Source organism: Cokeromyces recurvatus (genome assembly GCF_025118155.1).
Source record: "Cokeromyces recurvatus strain NRRL 2243 chromosome Unknown BX663scaffold_7, whole genome shotgun sequence".
NCBI classification, from domain to species: Eukaryota; Fungi; Mucoromycota; class Mucoromycetes; order Mucorales; family Mucoraceae; genus Cokeromyces; species Cokeromyces recurvatus.
Genome location: NW_026251393.1, coordinates 135,792 through 153,530, shown reverse-complemented (window position 1 = coordinate 153,530; position 17,739 = coordinate 135,792). Strand labels below are relative to the sequence as shown.

Below are 17,739 nucleotides of genomic sequence, written 5' to 3'. Positions count from 1 at the left end.
TTCATTTTTTTTCTTTTTTTTGTAGTATTTGGCAATCAAATCAGTTTACACAGTATAAGACTATTTGTTTGAAAAGTCAATTGAATAAGCAATAAATAATAAAATGTATTTATTACATGGAATTAACTCAATGAAGAGAATGATTACCGAAAGTAAATACAGAACGTTTAGGGTTTTTAATATACAAAAGGGAGGAGGAGGAGAGGGAATATAAGAAACAAGTTAAAAGGTGTGTAAATATTGCACGATTAGTAGTAAAAGAGAGAAAGGAGTCAATATCCAAATTATGATAGTAGTGATAATAAACTTTTACAGTAAGAAAAGAAAAAATAATTATGATCAACGAGCAAATTAAGGAAGAACATTAACATAAGATTTTGATTCACGTTTAGGAAGCTTATTCTCCAAAAAAAAAGGGCCTTGCATGACTCTGCATGGATGAGGTTTCAAAGCTCCTTGAATTTGTGATAATCATGATATAGTCTCTCTCAATAAGATGAACCCTAATATCTCTTTCTGCTGTATATACTTTGGATCAAGAAAAAAAAATAGCTAATATCACTTGAACATTGATTTTACTTTACTTAAAAAAGCACCTTTTGTAATCAACTATATTTATATACGATTATGATTTTTGTATAGTTATATATATAAACATATTCTATAGTCACATCTAGTTGAAATTATAAAATCAAACTAGTGCGTAAAGTGTAGAATCGTTTGTTTATAACCTATATCATTCTACATTGCATATTCATGTATATAATAGAAAAGATGAGTGACAATGATGTATGCATACTATACTCTATACTTTTATATAAAATTATTCCTGCTTATATAGTCTCTTATACATGTATATATCTATCTATATAAATATATATTAATGGTACCTAAGAGCTCCTGAAGTTGCTTTTAAATGATGAGTATACAAAAAATTATTTTTAATCCCGGATTATTAGCTTTGATACCGACTGAATTACCGATGTTAAAAGTAGGGAGAGGAGGGAAAAGGAGAATGTGTATGGAGTAGATGATGATATAGCTAAATAAAAAAAAAAGAAGAATAATGCAGTCTATCAAGTATTCTATTCTAAAACTAACTATTATTTGATGCTATAGTGTATATATATGTGATCTTAACATAATTTTATGCAAAATCGAAGGAAGGAGAACTATGTACTTGCAAATAACTATCTTTTTTTTTCCCTTCTTCTTCTTCTTTTTCCTTTGTTTATCTTTTTTTTTACTTTGTCTTCGTTGCTATTCAAGTATAGAAGGTGTTACTATGAATACAACGACTAGTACGATGTCATCATTTTGCGAATCTATCGCTTATAAAAAAATTATACCATGGATAACTATTGGGTTGGGATTATTTTACACAGCCATTCTCCTATTTCAATATTGTACTTGGTGTTTCCGTCAACGTCGAGCGAAAAAGCGACGTATAGATCGACAAAGGGTAGGAGAATTTTGGAGAAAGCAAGCTATTGAAATTTATACACAAATGGATTCTATTCAAACACTTTCACCCATTTACAATAATCGACAGGGACATCATCATTATCAACAATATTATGATGGCTTGCAATCATTTGGTTCCTCAGCGACTCTTGTTGTTCTATCCTCCGGTAGTCATGCTTATACATCAGAGGAATCTACCACAGTCTTACAAGATAAAAAGGAATCTATCTTTCTATATTCTTTAACAGATAATCATAAAGAACAAACTAATAATAAAAGGAAAAAGTCAATTTATAAAAAGTTTTTCAAGCTAGTGATGAAAAGATTGAATGATCGATATTATCAACAAAGGAAAAGAAGATATCTAATATGGCAATGGAGTGTCTCTATGGGTTATTGTAAATATCATCATGCTTATTATTTGAATACGATGATTGACAGATTATTAGAAGAGAGAAAACATGATAACCCAACATGAAAAAGAGAAGAGAAGCCTTTTATATGTATTTATATACAAGTATATATAAATATGTATGTATACATGTATTTATAATTTTCAACTTGTGCATAAAACAACAACTCCTTTTATTTAAACGTATACACATATACATATATACATATCTATATACATGTATACACATATACATATCTATATACATATATACATATATTCATATCTATATACATATATACATATATTCATATATATTTATTTATATACATATTTATATAAAAGGCTTGATTATATATATTCTCCTTTTGTAAATAAATACAAATATGTACAAATATAGGTGGAGGAGGGCCAAGATATATACTGAAATGAATATAAGGTATATTTAATCATTATTATCACCAAACTTTGTAAGATGTATCAGGCCAACTTTTCATCACTTTTATATCCTCGTCATCATCATTCTCTTGCATGAATGTATTATTATTATTATTATTTACTGTAGAGCTACTAAAAATAGCAGAATGACGATAATGCTCATAATATGGAATAGGCTTTCTATTTGGACTTTTATAATAACCCATTCTTTCTTCCATACTTTGTCTGGCAATCGAAATAGAGATAGGATCTATGAACGTTGTATCACGTAAAGAAGTTTTATTTTTACATAAAGAAGAAGTAGGAGGAAGAGAAAGAGAAAGAGGAGGAGCAGTGACGATGGTTCCTGAGGGCGGATATTTTAAGATGGTTGAAAATATTTCTGGACTATCTAAAGATGAAGTCACTGGATGATTGTGAGTAGTTTGTGGAAATAATAACTTTTTAATGATATTATTCTTATTATTTGATAATAATTCTTCTTCTTGTTGTTTCCTTCCTCTTTGAACAAGTAAATAAATCAAGACACCTGCAATTCCAATCACTGCAATAATTGAAATAATAATTGTTCCGATAATAAAAGGAGACAAATTATGCTCTTCTTGTACAGGTAATTTAATTTCATTCATTCAAACAAACTGTCAATTTATAATAATAAATAAATACTAATAATAATAATAAAAAAAAGAAACGCAAAAAGAAACGCAAAAAAAAAAAAAAAAAAAAAAAAAAAAAAGGGAGGATATTTAATAATTTAGGCTGATCTACTACTACTACTACTACTACTATTACTATTACTATTACTACCACTACTACCACTAATACTATTAATACTGCTACGAAAATATTCTTTTTGTTTATGTCAGTGTAAATTATAATAATTCAGGATAAATAAGGAATATTAGATGACAATATGTATTACCAAAATGAGCACCTACATAGTATAAATAAATAAAATAAAATATCTACAAACATCATCATCATCATCATAATACCATCTACACATTGATAAATAGGATTGGGTGGCTTATATATGTCTAGACATCTTGGACAATAAAGACATAGACTTTCTTTATTAGCTTCTGTATATCTGCCTATAGGTAAAACAGGTGTTTGATAACAATAATATCGAGGACAAGTTCCAAAGTCATGTCTTTTATATCTTTCTACCATTGCATCTAATCCTTCTTGTGTTAAAAGATAACGTTGATGAATTAACCCATACAGCATAAATGTATAAGGTTCAACAATACGTGGATCTCCTACGTTTTTTATCTTATCTGTTTCAAAGAATTCATCCCATTCTACCATATCTAAAATGGTTTCTAAGGCTTGGCGATAATAAGGCACTATATCCGATAGTCCAGTCAAATTAAAATCATCTTTTATAAACTCTTCAGGCACTTTTAAATAAAATTCGTGTCCTACTAATGAGCAGAACCAAGTAATCCAACTTTGTAAAGAATCTTTTGACGAAGAAGAGTCATTATCTTGATCAATTTACATAACAAACGAGTTAAGTTTTATTTAGGCGTCATACTTTATTATTTCAATTTTCTAGATATATTCAATACCATATAAATATCTTTCTTCATTGAAGTCACTATTACTATTACTATTATCCATAAAGAAATCGTTAACAAAGAGACTTTTTTTATTTATTTATGTGTTTATATATTTATATATAGATGCATATACATATATAATTTTTTCTATCTTATTTTTCTCTTCACCAACTACTACTACTACTACTACAACAACTACTACTACTGGACGTTCATTAAAGTGATTATCCTAATGTACACTACATAAAAGAACAATAGACATATAAAAGAAACTATGAATGATAATACTTTTTTTTTTCTTGCTTTATGATGAATTTACTAGAATTATGTAGTATATTCTGGTAAAAATAATGTCCATTTTTATTAACATAAAATAGAAATAAAACCCATGAAGCTTTTTAATGCGGTAAATGAATCTTATCCAATGTTATAACGCAGAAATGTCTAGAATATTATGCAAATTAAACTTTTTTTTTCTTTTTTTTTTTTTTTTTTGGGGGGGAGGAAGAAATTCACGACGATTATATATAAAAGTCTCTATTTTATTAGTATCCTTTTATTTTATTTTCTTCTATTTTTATTTTCTTTATTTCATTTAAAACAGATAAATAAGAATGTCTAAAAACGCTGTTGGTATTGATTTGGGTACTACTTATTCCTGTGTAGGTGTATGGCAAAATGATCGTGTTGAAATTATCGCTAATGATCAAGGTAACCGTACAACTCCTTCTTATGTCGCCTTCACCGACACTGAACGTCTTATTGGTGATGCCGCAAAGAATCAAGTGGCTGTAAGTTATATACACACATATAAATACATATATGTATATATATATTTCTTACATATAATTTTTTTTTTGTTATCATGATTAGATGAACCCTCATAACACTGTCTTTGATGCTAAACGTATGATTGGTCGCCGTTTCAATGATCATGAAATTCAAGCTGATATGAAGCATTGGCCTTTCAAGGTGATTGACAAGGGAGGCAAACCAAGTATTCAAGTCGATTACAAGGGTGAAAGCAAGACATTTACACCTGAAGAAATCTCATCCATGGTCCTTACAAAGATGAGAGAGACATCAGAGGCTTATTTAGGTGGTAAAGTCGATGCAGCCGTTATCACAGTTCCTGCTTACTTTAATGACTCACAACGTCAAGCTACAAAGGATGCTGGCACAATTGCTGGTTTAAATGTACTTCGTATCATTAATGAACCCACAGCAGCTGCTATTGCCTATGGTTTAGATAAACAAGCAAAATCAGAGACGAATGTCTTGATTTTCGATTTGGGTGGTGGTACCTTTGATGTCTCACTTTTGACGATTGAAGATGGTATCTTTGAGGTCAAGGCTACAGCGGGTGATACTCACTTGGGTGGTGAAGACTTTGATAATCGTCTTGTAGATCATTTTATGCAAGAGTTCAAGCGTAAATTTAAAAAGGATATGTCAGGGAATGCTCGTGCTGTACGTCGACTTCGTACTGCCTGTGAACGAGCTAAACGTACCTTATCCTCTGCTGCTCAAACGACGATCGAGATCGACTCCCTCTTTGAAGGTATGGACTTTTATACTTCCTTAACGCGTGCTCGCTTTGAAGAATTGAACCAAGATCTCTTCCGTAAGACGATGGAACCAGTCGAGAAGGTCCTTCGTGATGCCAAGATTGATAAGTCTCAAGTTCATGATATCGTCCTCGTGGGTGGTTCTACACGTATCCCTAAGGTTCAAAAGTTGGTCTCTGACTTCTTTAATGGCAAGGACCCTAACAAATCCATCAACCCTGATGAAGCCGTTGCCTACGGTGCCGCTGTTCAAGCTGCTATCTTGACAGGTAACACATCTGAAAAGACCGATTCTCTCTTGCTCTTGGATGTCGCTCCTCTCTCCCTCGGTATTGAAACAGCAGGTGGTGTCATGACCCCCCTCATCAAGCGTAACACAACCGTCCCCACCAAGAAATCAGAAATTTTCTCTACCTATGCTGATAATCAACCAGGTGTCCTGATTCAAGTCTTTGAAGGTGAACGTGCTCGTACAAAGGATAATAACTTGCTTGGTAAATTTGAATTAACAGGTATCCCACCTGCTCCACGTGGTGTCCCTCAAATTGAGGTGACCTTCGATGTAGATGCAAACGGTATCTTGAATGTCTCTGCCCTTGATAAAACCACGGGTAAATCCAATAAGATCACCATTACAAACGATAAGGGTCGTCTCTCGAAGGAAGAGATTGAACGTATGGTGAATGATGCTGAAAAATACAAGGCCGAAGATGAAGCGGCTGCTGCACGTATTCAAGCCAAGAATGGATTAGAATCCTATGCCTATAACTTGCGTAATACACTTCAAGAAGAGAACGTGGCATCTAAATTAGATGCAGCTGATAAAGAAAAATTGAATCAAGCAGTGAAGGAAGCGATTGACTGGTTAGACAATTCTCAAGAGGCCTCCAAGGAAGAATATGAATCACGTCAAAAGGAATTAGAAGAGATTGCTAACCCTATTATGATGAAGATGTATCAAGGTGCTGGTGGTGCCCCCGGTGGTGGTGCCCCTGGTGGATTCCCTGGTGCTGCTCCTGGTGGTGGTAGTGGTCATGATAATGGACCTACTGTTGAAGAAGTTGATTAAAATATGATTACATAGTTTGTTGTATAGCTTCTTAAACAAACAAACAAACACAGAAATATATATGTATTCATCATTCATCGTCTCTCTTCCTTTTTTTTTTTTATTTTTCCACTGTATCATATATCGTCATCACTTTGCTAAATATAAATTTCATATATATTTGTTAGTAATAATAATCATAATAAAAATAAATAAAACTTTGTTGTTATTATGTAATTATGGAAAGAAGGATTTCTATTTTTTATTTTCATAGATGATACCACTGTAGAAAATTTGAGTTAATATAATCGTTTTTATTTTTAATAGATAATTTTGTCGTAATCATGATATTTGACTCAATATATCGAGATGAACATAGACAATAGATGTGGAATTAAAGTTTCCCTATTAATAACACGCAAGTCATAAAAAAAGATTATTTTCATTATATAAAAAGATGAGAAGAAGAAGGAGAAAACTGCTGCTGCTGCTGCTTGTTATTCCCTCCCTCCCTCTCTCTCTCCCTTCCTCCCTTCTCTCTCCTCCTCCTCCCCCCCCCAATTTTCTTATCAAATCTTAAAAAAAGTTAAAAAGTGGTGAAGCTGTAGATTCTGGTAGTACCCATTCATGTCCTCGGATATCTTATTCCGAAGGTTTCCTAACCAAAAAAAAAAAAAAAAAAAAAAATTGTATTACTACTACCACTTTTTTTTGTTACTCCCTTGACATCTACTGCAACAAAAGTAGTAGTAGACTAAATTATCAAAATCTTACTTTGTAAAGTATCAGCGATGGTAAATATATATAAATAAATATATGTATATGTATATATATATCCAAGATTTTGATATGTTATAATAAAGCCTGTATTTTATGAATTCAAGTATTTTCTCTTTATTTTATTTTAATAGATAATCGTTAGTCGTCAGTGTTTCCATCCTGGTCCTTCATTATTAATCTTTAGCCATAATATGATGTGAATGGAGTTTATTTTTGTAGGCTTTCATTTTCTTCCGACAAAGTAGTGTGTACAATACACTTTTATTAGTTATCAATGCTTTTTCATTTTTTATAACTGGGGAAAAAAAATCCCTGCCTGCCTGCCTGCCTGCCCTCCCTGGATTCTTTCAAATTGACCAACGCTGTGTCATAAAAATTACTTGTTACATTAGGCTGATTGATTTAAAAGTAACTAACACTTTATATTTATACCATTTTGAAGTAATTACAGAAAATTTGTATATACGGCAATCTTGTAAATGTATAAAGCTTCCAAAATTAACATTCGGTATTGTAAGTATCGTGTTTCTGTTATCTTGTTATTAACAACATAAAGTGAAAAAATAAAAAAAATAAAAAATAAAATGTGCTCAACGTAAGGTTAGGTTAAAATTGCTTTTTTTTTTCCCTCTCCTCACTCCCACTCTAAATAGTTGAAATTTGTTATACATGTGTGTATGAATGATAATAAGGGCTATGTTTCAATTAATGTGACTCATTAGATACAGTAGTTTCTTGTATTGACTTTATTCAAGTTAGCAAACGTATATGATTTTAGTAGAATGAGTGAGTGAGTGCATGTTATTTAACCATGATGTCGGACTGTTAAACCATTACTATTCAATTTTTTTTTCCCAGTTTCATGTATTATACAAATGTGTCGTTTATAAACAAACCCTTTTTTTTTATAAGAAATAATATATAAATGTATCATGTTTGTGTGATATGAAAAAAAAAATTACCAAGGAATAAACATTAGCTAAGTCGTCTAGCTATGTTAGCATATTGATAGACATAATATCAACAAGTTATATACAGTATAATTTTTACTCGTTTTCTATCCCACTATATATGTATATACATGTATATAAAGAATTCTACTTTTCAGTGTTAAAGAAGACGATTCATGATATTCCATAAAGTAATTAAAATCTACCCTTTTCCCTGTAAAAAAGAAAAAAAAGAAAAGAAGAAAGACAACAATCTATGAAAAATCTCGTAATAATTTCATTGGAGATGATTGATAGATAAACAAACAAACAAACTTTCAATAACAATCCTCTCAATGACTTGTTTTGATGATTCATTTTATCACTCCTTTTTTGTTTATATACAAATGCATTGTTTAATAGGCTCTTTTTTTTTTTTTAGCTGCTTGTACTCTTTATATCAATTTTTATAGTAGAATCAAATGTAGTTTATAAATAATATATATTCCTTTGAATAACAATCAAATATAAGGCTCGTATTCAATAGCTTATGATTATCATATACATCCAAATTGTTTGTATATATATATATCTATGTATATATCTATATTTGTGGAAGGAGGACATTATTTATGCTAATTATCATCACTTGTTGATCATTGAATTATTAAAAAGGTTTCATCAATGATTTAATAAAGACCTATTAGGAAATAATAAAGAAGATGTCTTTTATATACATGTATATGATGTAAATTCATATACTTATAATTCATGACGTTTTTATTATTATATTGGTCCATTATATAATAGTCAATCTACATGAATAGTGTTCATAAATAATAGTAAATGACCTTTTTTTTTATTTTGTGTTAAAAAATAAATCAAGATATGCTATCTTTTTATTTTTCTCTTTTTGTCATTTATTCATTCTTATTTCCCTCTAATAAAATATTCATCCTAAGCAATCATTGTTTCCTTTTTAAAAAATGATATTTATTCTCATTTGATTCATTTTGTTTACATAAAGAAAACCTTTTAATTATTTTCTGAAAGAAGGGAAAATAATGTACCATTATCAAAATATATCTTTGTTTGCAGCTTTCTCAAAATGAGAACCTTTCTTTTTTTTTTTTTTTTGTTCCTGAATCAAAACAAATACGAGTTTCTTATTGGCTTAGCTAGCTTAACTTTAATTTCAGCTTGTTATTCCCTTGATGAGTAAAAAAAAAAAAAAAAAACTTTTAAATACACCCAACAACGAGAATAAAATATAGTTTTAGGGGAAAGGAGTAAATCTTTTTTTTTTGTTGTTATTGTTGATAAAGAAAATGAATTTTAATTAGTGAAACAAAATTCTATATTTATACATATACATATATGAATACATGTATACGTAAATGTATGAATATATACATACATACATATAAACAAAACAAATAGAATAATTATAGTCTATAATAATGAATTAAATTATATAATTTATAGATTAAAAAAAGAACAATAAATGGTACATTAAAGAGATGGACATCATTTTATATTTTGTTGTCAGTTAAGCAAAATTTTTTTTTATTTTCTTATATTTTTTTTTCATTTTTATTGTTTAATAAGGCCATTATAGTTTTGAAGAGATGTGTGAAAAATAATAATAAAGTTTTGGGCGGCTAACTTGTTTGATACATTTTAAATATGAATGGGGCAGTTTAATAAGTAATAAAATTTTGACAAGAAGAAAAAAAAAAGGCTCTGTCAAACAGTGATACAAATGCTGAATCATCACTTCAAATTCGAAACAGAATTGAAAATAAAGACTTTATTCATTTTATAAAATAAAGAATATTCTGTGTTCTTTCTTTCCTAATAAAAATAAATAAATAAATAAATAAAGTATTGGATACACAATCTACATACAGGAGACAATCTTGTTCATAAAAGAAACTCCCATTTTAGTGTAACAATTCAATCAATATATAAATAATAGAAGATTTTTCGATTCTTTTCTTTTTTATTATTATTATTATTATTACAATTTAAATTCATCTTATTTTTATCATTCAAATCATGCCACCAGATAGACCCACAAAGCCTGCTCTTCCAAGACCTTATCCTGCTCCGGTAAAGCGTTAACTTTTTTCTTCTACCTTTGGTCTTTATTCCATTCTACTTGATTTAGTTTGGCTTGTTCAAAACTTATACATGCATATCTTCATTCTCTATCATACGTCATCATAAATCTACAAAAAAAAAGTCTCTACATAAAAATTCACGTTCATAATAATTGGTTTTTTTTTGTTTTTGTTCCATACTACAATTCAATGCATTTAAATCTATATATTACATAATAACAATTATAATCATCATCATCATCATCATAATAAAAGCCAATTTTATAAACTAGTAAAAATCATTTAAAATAGAATCGTGTCACCATGCATTAAACATGTTGAGTATTCATCCTATAAATGAGGATCGATTTAGTAATAATACTTAACTAAGGGAAGCTGTCAAAGTATTCCCTTTTTTAGTATTTTTTTTTTTTTTTTTGAATTGACATCTAGTTGTACGGGAGAAAAAAGAAATAGTTTCCTCTAAAAAAAGAATAAACCACACGTGTAATACACTATGGAACACTTATTCTCATTGATTTTAGACAATTAAAAAAGAAAAAGAAAAAAGATTGACAAATTAATAACTTCTTTCAAGTCCTCCTTTTGATAATGAAGATTTTTATTATAGTGTAACGCACATGGTAATCACCCAATCTACAGCATTTATGTACTAACTCCGATATATAAACATGAATGGGTTTATCACTTTTACTGTCAAAATAATAATAATAAATGTGCGAGGTACATGATGAACTTTATTGTTTTTTTTTAAATCGCGGGGAAGATTTTCTTCCATGTATTTCTCGAAGCTTTTTTTTTTTTTTTTTAATTTTAAGCCACGACAATGAATCATAATAATGTATAAATATCTGTATAAATATACATATTTTTTTAATAGGAAAAAAAAAAAAAAAAAAGGACATGACAATTTAATGAAATTAAAAGAATTAGAAAGTATATTACAAGACTGCGAAGTGTTTGGTAACATGATTGATCTTGTTGAATATTTTCAATTCTCTATTAAGACTTTTTTTTTCTCTTTCTTCCTCTATCCACCCGTTTTTTTTTATTTCATTTTTTTTTTTTAAAAAAAAAATAGATGAACCCAAGATTCAATTTGAACAATACCCAACTACTCCTCATTTAGCTGCAAGAATGCTTTATACAGCAGATACAGTCTATAATGATATTGAGGATAAAGCCATTGGTGATTTTGGTAGTGGTTGTGGTATTTTAAGTATAGCTGCTAATATTCTTGGTGCAAGGTAATCCCATTCCTCTTTCCAAAAAAAAAATATCTGATTGTTCACAAAACAACATTGCATGTATAAAAAAAAATTAGTTATAGTATTGGATTTGATATTGATCCTGATGCTATAAAGATTGCACAGGAGAATTGTGAAACCTTTGAAGTCGATGTTGATTTTGTTAATGTTGATCTAAGTACTTGTTCATTAGATGGATTTAAAGGAAAATTAGACACTATTATTATGAATCCACCTTTTGGTACAAAAAATAATAAAGGGATTGACATGTTATTGTTAAAAAAGGCAATAGAGGTCAGTGGTTAAAGACATGCAATATTATTATTTTTTTTTTCAGAGAATTCAAATGTCATTAATTTTTTTTTTTTTTTTTTTGCCTTTCACAGATTGCAAACACATCCGTATATTCTTTACACAAAACCTCTACAAGGGATGTAAGTATTAAACTTGATTATAAAATTTAATTTTATTAAATGGGTTTTTTTTTTTTTCATATTTAGCATATTGAAAAAAAGGCAAAAGAATGGGGTGTGAGTTTTGAAGTTGTAGCAGAATTAAAGGTTTAAAAAGCAAAAAAGAAAAAAAAGAAAAAAAAAAACTAATTCATTACCCTCATTATAGTTTGATGTACCAATGATGTACAAATTTCATAAAAAGAAAAATGTAGAAATTGCAGTTGATTTCCTTCGGTTTGAAAAACAATAACCAACATCATAAAAATGACTTAATAAAATTTCTTATTTTTGCATAACGTCAGTGCTGAAGTAAAACAGCCAATAATTACTTCATGTGATAGAAAATTAGACCCAGGGTGGAGGTTTAAATATTAGTGCTTGATGATGATGATGATGATGTTGTTAACTTCAATATCCGACAATTTAAAAAACAAAATAGAAAAAAAACAAAATGAACATTCTTCTTTTCTTTTTCTTATTTGACTTTACACTTTGAGGTAGATCCTTTATATAAATATGAAATAATAATATAAGAAAACTTATAAGATTAGATATATATACATACATAATGCCTATTAATACCGAGAATGAACTCGCTCGTCTGGATACATTTGTAAATGCTGCACCAGGTAATGAATATACAATTGATCAAAAAGAGCAAACACTTTGCCGTCAATCTTTAACTGGTGAAAAGGAGTGTGTAAAGCTCAAGTTGGATTGTAAAGTATAATAGATATGCATGTATTTAAATATCAAAAATTAGATTATTGATCTTTGTGAATAGATACCCAAATGTTTTCACAAATGCAAAAACTAGGATTTTATTGTGCATTACCTATGGACCCCACAGAAACATATATGGAGTGTCGAAGGGTTTAAAAAGAAATCGAAAGGAAAAAACAAAAAAAAAAGGCTGTTATTATTATTATTGTTGTTATTTATAGAAGTAAAAAAAAAAAAAAAAAAAAAAAAAAAAAAAAAAAAAAAGACAAAGGGAAAAGTTCATTTTTGTATTTTGTGTTTTGTGTATTATTTATGAACAAAATTTTGTATCTTCTTTTTTCTATTTAATACTTTGTTCTTTGTATACTTTAAATTCAGACTAAAAAACCACTATGGGCAGTAGTTTCAATTTTAATAAAACGCACCTTACAAGTGAACGCGACTACAAGAATATTCAATACGTAATTAAGGGTAAAATAGATACATAGACAATATAAACATTATTTTAAAATAGATATGAATTCTTTAATAGATCCTTATTTTAGTATTTTATAACATAACCTCCAACAATTAGAAACTATTCTAGCTTATTACAATTCAAGTAGTTACTATGTTTGCTTTAATGGTTACATCTAACGTAAAAATAGAACATCTGTCCTTCAAAAGAAAGGAATTCTTATTCTACATGTTAGTAGTGAGTACGAGTTATATAACTTGAAAACTAATTTTAATATCAATAAACTTAATAGCCCATTATGTTGTGGTATTTTGCATATTAAAAGAACGGAAAAATATCAAAATGTTACTATTTCAGAGAAAAATCTCGTGCCTGTTTAAAGACTATGATTAAAATGCATGATTTTGATTGGATAATTTTGTTATTGCTCCTTTAATTAATTTTAGCTTTACCTTTTATTTTTATTTTTATTTTTTATTTTTATTTTTATTTTTTAATTTTTTTTTCTTTAACAACAAAAAATTTATAATTTAAATAATTTCGGGCCCATTTCTCTAACATGATGAGAATTGCTGAGGCTGAAGGGAGTCCTGAAGCTGCCATTATTTTATGGGTAATAATAATATATATAGAGAAAAAAAAGAAAAAGAAAATAATTTAATGAACATTGTTAAATGTAGTTAAATTCATTTGATGGCATTTCACACCCAGTTACTCACATTCAACAATTATCCGATGGCATTACACTTTTTGAAGTTGTTTCAAACATGTAAATACTAAATAAAAAGCTTTATGCATGTTTTAACATTTTCTTCCTCTCTCTCTCCCTCCCTCTCTCTCTCTCTCTTTTTTCCTAGTGATCATAAATGGTTCAAACTTATTCGATCAACTGATGTTGGAGATAATTGGGTATTAAAGATTAACAATTTAAAAAAACTATATAAATTAGTATCACGTTATTATGAAGAAAAACTCGGTATTTCATTTTCAAAATTACCTGAAGTTAATTTGAATGCAATTGCCAAGGATGCGGATACTCGCGAAATCATTCAATTATGTAAATACATTTTGTATATTGCTGTTTGCTGTCCAAATAATAGTGAATATATTCAAAGAATTACTCAATTGAGTAGTATCAGTCAAGAAAACCTGATGCATTTTATTGATGAGGTAAGCTAAATGTATATGTATGTATCATGTAAAGCTAAGCCCTTTTTTTGTATAGATCATGAAATATACTAGAGACGATCAACCTATGGAACCTCGAATGGTTTCTGACAATTATACCCAACACAATTCGTATGAAGACGGTACATTTGTATCTCAAAATGAACTGTCTAGAATTTCAAAAGAAAAGGAAGAGCTTGAGATACAAAATAAACAATTGATCGATAAACATTCAGAACTCTTAACAAAATATGTAGGTCCCCTTTAAAGTCAACACTAAGAGAAATCATGCTCATATTTAACTTGATAGGATAAATTAGAAAATGAAAAACAAGATTTACAAGCAAGATTAAAGGATATGGATATAGCTGTCGCACAAGCAAACGAAACAGGCAGAGCTGATTTTATTATGAGAACAGAAATTGAACACCTAAAACAGGACTTGTAAAATAGGTCACATAGTCTATTCAAACTGTCATATTAATATGAAACCTTTCTTTTCTTTTTTTTTAGACAAAGAAATGAAGATATGCGTCAAGAACAAGAAAGAAAATTAGACGAACAAAGTCAAAAGATCAAAGAATTAAAGCGCAAGGTAGAAAAGTAAAAAAAAGAAATAGAAAAAGACATTCGAGATTTCCCAACACATTTTTTTTTTTTTTTTTTTTTTTTTTAGAATGACGATCTTACAAAGTATGCAGAACAAGCAGTCAAATTAAAGGATCAGTTAGATGAACATCGTCATACAGCAGAAAAACTTCAGAAAGCGGAAAATGTGATTGAAAAATATAAAAAGAAGCTAGAGGAAACAGCAGACTTGAGAAGACAAGTAAAAACTTTAGAAGAACAAAATCATCAAATAAGTGAACATAGTCAAAAAATTGAGGCAGAATATCGTAATATTATGGCCTTCAAGACCCTGATGGATTCTTATAAGGAACAAGTGGCTTCATTAGAGACAGAGAATAGTGAGTTGGTTCGCGAGAAGAACAAAATTAAATATGATCTTGATCAAGCCAACAAAAAGATTCAAATGATGGAAGCTGATAAAGAAAGAGATTATGAGCGAATTCAAGCTTTAGAAGATCATCTTCAAGAAGCTCAGCTTGGTTGTAAATTTTTTTTTTATTGATTCAAATCATATTACCTTTTTATTTAACATGTATTATTTATTTAACAAATAGTAGCAAATGCAGTGGATAGACCTTTGTCACAAAGAGAAACAACAGGAAATACGGATGATATGGAGATTGACGAATATGATTTAAATGATTCACTAGAAGACTCCTTGAAGGAAACTAATGTTACAGAATTGTAAATACATTTGTTCAAAAGAAAAAAAAAGGGAGCTTTTATATCTAAAATATTTTTTTTTCATATCTTTAGAAAATTAACCAAGAGACGTCTTGAACGACAAGTGAAGCAACTTAAAGAAGAAAAAGCAGCAGGTGGTGGGCAAAAAGTGCTTGTGCTTCAACATTTACTTGATGATGCTAACCGTCTCAAGAACAAATTTGAAAAGAGTTATCTCGAAGTATCACAGGAACGTGACATATTACAAAGCGATATGGCGCGTATCCGAGAAGGTATTCCTGATGCTCTTGTTGACCAATCAACGAATACATTATCATTACGTCTACATACAATTGAACTTCAAAAAGAAATAAAATCATTGAATGAAACTGTACGTAAGTATGAAGAAAAGATAGCGAATGGTCGATGGAATGATGATGAAGATCTTCAAAATAAGTTTATGGAGATGGAGACGAAATCAAAACATTTAGAAGAACAGACAAAGAAACAATTACAAGATATCAACAAGCTCTTATTAGAAAAAGATCTTTTACAAGGTCAAAGTATTGAACAGAAAGATTTATTGTTAGAAAAGGAAAAATTAAATAGTGAAATGAAGGCTTCCTTGGCTGCATTTGAAGCTAAAGATGATGAGCCGATTAAACAACAAAACGCGCAATTGCAAAAGCAGCTTATTCAATTACAAGAAGAGCTTCATGAGCATAAGATTAAATTAAAAAAAGCTAGAGAGGTAACAGAGAACATGAGGCTTTATATGTATATATATATACTAATTAATTAATTAATTCTTTAGTTTATTGTTCAACAAGATAAGGTGCTAAAAGATACTAAACCTACAGAAGATGCAACAAAATATGATGAAGCTATTGCTTCATTGAAAACTGAAGTAGCACTTCGAGATGAAGAAAATGATAAGCTTAAAAAGCAACTTAATGAGACTCGTGTTCAAGCTCGTCGTGAACAACAACTCATGATTTCTGCATGGTATGATATGTCAAGAAGGGCAAACAAAGATATTGTAAACAGTAGAGCTTCTCCCAGTTCATGGCTTGGCCAACAAAGACGAACATTAGATAACCAACTCAAAAGACGTTAATTTTCTTTTTTTATTAAAAAATTTATATAAATACATCTTTTTTTTTTTCTTACATGTAAATTTAACACTAAAAGTAGTTTCATTCCTGGTTTGAAGATTATTCATTACAAAATAAATAGCTTCTTCTTCAGTTGGACATCGAATGTTATTTCCAGTTATAATTTCATTAATATCACCTTACACTATTATATGAAATTAAGAAAAAAAAAGACTTAAAGATAATATGTTACTATAGGCTTTTGTAAATGATTCGTGGAGAAGGATGTATGACTACTACTACTATCATCGATCTTATCTTGATGTGCTGCCTTTGAAACTTGATAGATTATTTCGGTTATCAAATAAAATATTCTGTATTTTTCAATTGTGTCTACCCATTCTTGACGACTGACCGAGGTCGATGCAAATAAAGTAGTAGTAGTTGTAGACGACCGAGATGAATAAATATGCATGCATGCATCTTTTATTTATTTATTTATTTATTATTTATTTAAAAAGAAACAGGTAATATTTGATCTTCTGTTGCTAGCCAACATAAACATAATGTAACTGGTTATTAAAGAAGCTTATAAAAACTATTTTTTTTTCTGCTTTAATTCCAGCCACCCACCTACCCACCCCTTTTTTTTTCTTCTTTAAAAGAGAAAAGAAATAGGAATGAATTGGACTGGAGGGCAAAAGTAAGTAAGGAAAGTTTATAGTATAGCATTTTTTTATTTATTTTTTTTTTACAATCAATATAAAATAATAATAGAAATAAAAGTGGCTTTCATAACGTTCTTAACATTTCAAAAAAGAGGAAGAAATGGAATAAAAACTTTGGTATTAAAATAATAAAGCATCTACATACACCCACACACACTCACACACTCACACACATATACACTCAATCACACACTTCTCCTTCCTACAGTAATTATAAACATGATTTATTTATTTACATTGACTCCTTTATTAGATACTCTTTATCCTCA

The 17,739-nt window shown here is 29.1% G+C and overlaps 7 protein-coding genes across 7 annotated transcripts; 5 read left to right on the top strand and 2 right to left on the bottom strand.

The window, feature by feature from the left end:
- Window positions 1–1,252: 1,252 nt before the first annotated feature.
- On the top strand, window positions 1,253–2,111 carry BX663DRAFT_502755 (uncharacterized protein). Its single transcript, XM_051526655.1, has one exon. The coding sequence runs from the start codon at window positions 1,286–1,288 to the stop codon at window positions 1,940–1,942; it is 657 nt and encodes a 218-aa protein (XP_051384532.1). The 5' UTR covers window positions 1,253–1,285; the 3' UTR covers window positions 1,943–2,111.
- Window positions 2,112–2,257: 146 nt separating this feature from the next.
- BX663DRAFT_502754 (uncharacterized protein) lies at window positions 2,258–2,965 on the bottom strand. Its single transcript, XM_051526654.1, has one exon. It carries the CDS (start codon window positions 2,920–2,922, stop codon window positions 2,314–2,316), a length of 609 nt encoding a protein of 202 aa, XP_051384531.1. The 5' UTR covers window positions 2,923–2,965; the 3' UTR covers window positions 2,258–2,313.
- Window positions 2,915–3,919, bottom strand: BX663DRAFT_541571 (casein kinase II, regulatory subunit; the record flags this gene model as incomplete). Its single annotated transcript, XM_051530787.1, has 4 exons — window positions 2,915–2,931; window positions 3,216–3,227; window positions 3,289–3,783; window positions 3,904–3,919. 4 exons carry the CDS (start codon window positions 3,917–3,919, stop codon window positions 2,915–2,917), a joined length of 540 nt encoding a protein of 179 aa, XP_051384530.1.
- Window positions 3,920–4,378: 459 nt separating this feature from the next.
- On the top strand, window positions 4,379–6,711 carry BX663DRAFT_535490 (hsp71-like protein). The gene is made up of 2 exons (XM_051530600.1): window positions 4,379–4,649; window positions 4,732–6,711. Exons 1-2 carry the CDS (start codon window positions 4,473–4,475, stop codon window positions 6,493–6,495), a joined length of 1,941 nt encoding a protein of 646 aa, XP_051384529.1. The 5' UTR covers window positions 4,379–4,472; the 3' UTR covers window positions 6,496–6,711.
- A 4,475-nt stretch (window positions 6,712–11,186) lies between these two features.
- BX663DRAFT_502745 (S-adenosyl-L-methionine-dependent methyltransferase) lies at window positions 11,187–12,497 on the top strand. Its single transcript, XM_051526653.1, has 6 exons — window positions 11,187–11,269; window positions 11,388–11,553; window positions 11,631–11,847; window positions 11,940–11,987; window positions 12,054–12,113; window positions 12,175–12,497. Exons 1-6 carry the CDS (start codon window positions 11,221–11,223, stop codon window positions 12,256–12,258), a joined length of 624 nt encoding a protein of 207 aa, XP_051384528.1. The 5' UTR covers window positions 11,187–11,220; the 3' UTR covers window positions 12,259–12,497.
- BX663DRAFT_502737 (uncharacterized protein) lies at window positions 12,498–13,001 on the top strand. Its single transcript, XM_051526652.1, has 2 exons — window positions 12,498–12,727; window positions 12,793–13,001. Exons 1-2 carry the CDS (start codon window positions 12,577–12,579, stop codon window positions 12,885–12,887), a joined length of 246 nt encoding a protein of 81 aa, XP_051384527.1. The 5' UTR covers window positions 12,498–12,576; the 3' UTR covers window positions 12,888–13,001.
- A 746-nt stretch (window positions 13,002–13,747) lies between these two features.
- BX663DRAFT_530098 (uncharacterized protein) lies at window positions 13,748–16,765 on the top strand (the record flags this gene model as incomplete). Its single annotated transcript, XM_051530295.1, has 10 exons — window positions 13,748–13,801; window positions 13,869–13,957; window positions 14,046–14,358; window positions 14,414–14,608; window positions 14,666–14,799; window positions 14,869–14,950; window positions 15,152–15,467; window positions 15,540–15,669; window positions 15,742–16,399; window positions 16,463–16,765. 10 exons carry the CDS (start codon window positions 13,748–13,750, stop codon window positions 16,763–16,765), a joined length of 2,274 nt encoding a protein of 757 aa, XP_051384526.1.
- Window positions 16,766–17,739: the final 974 nt, after the last annotated feature.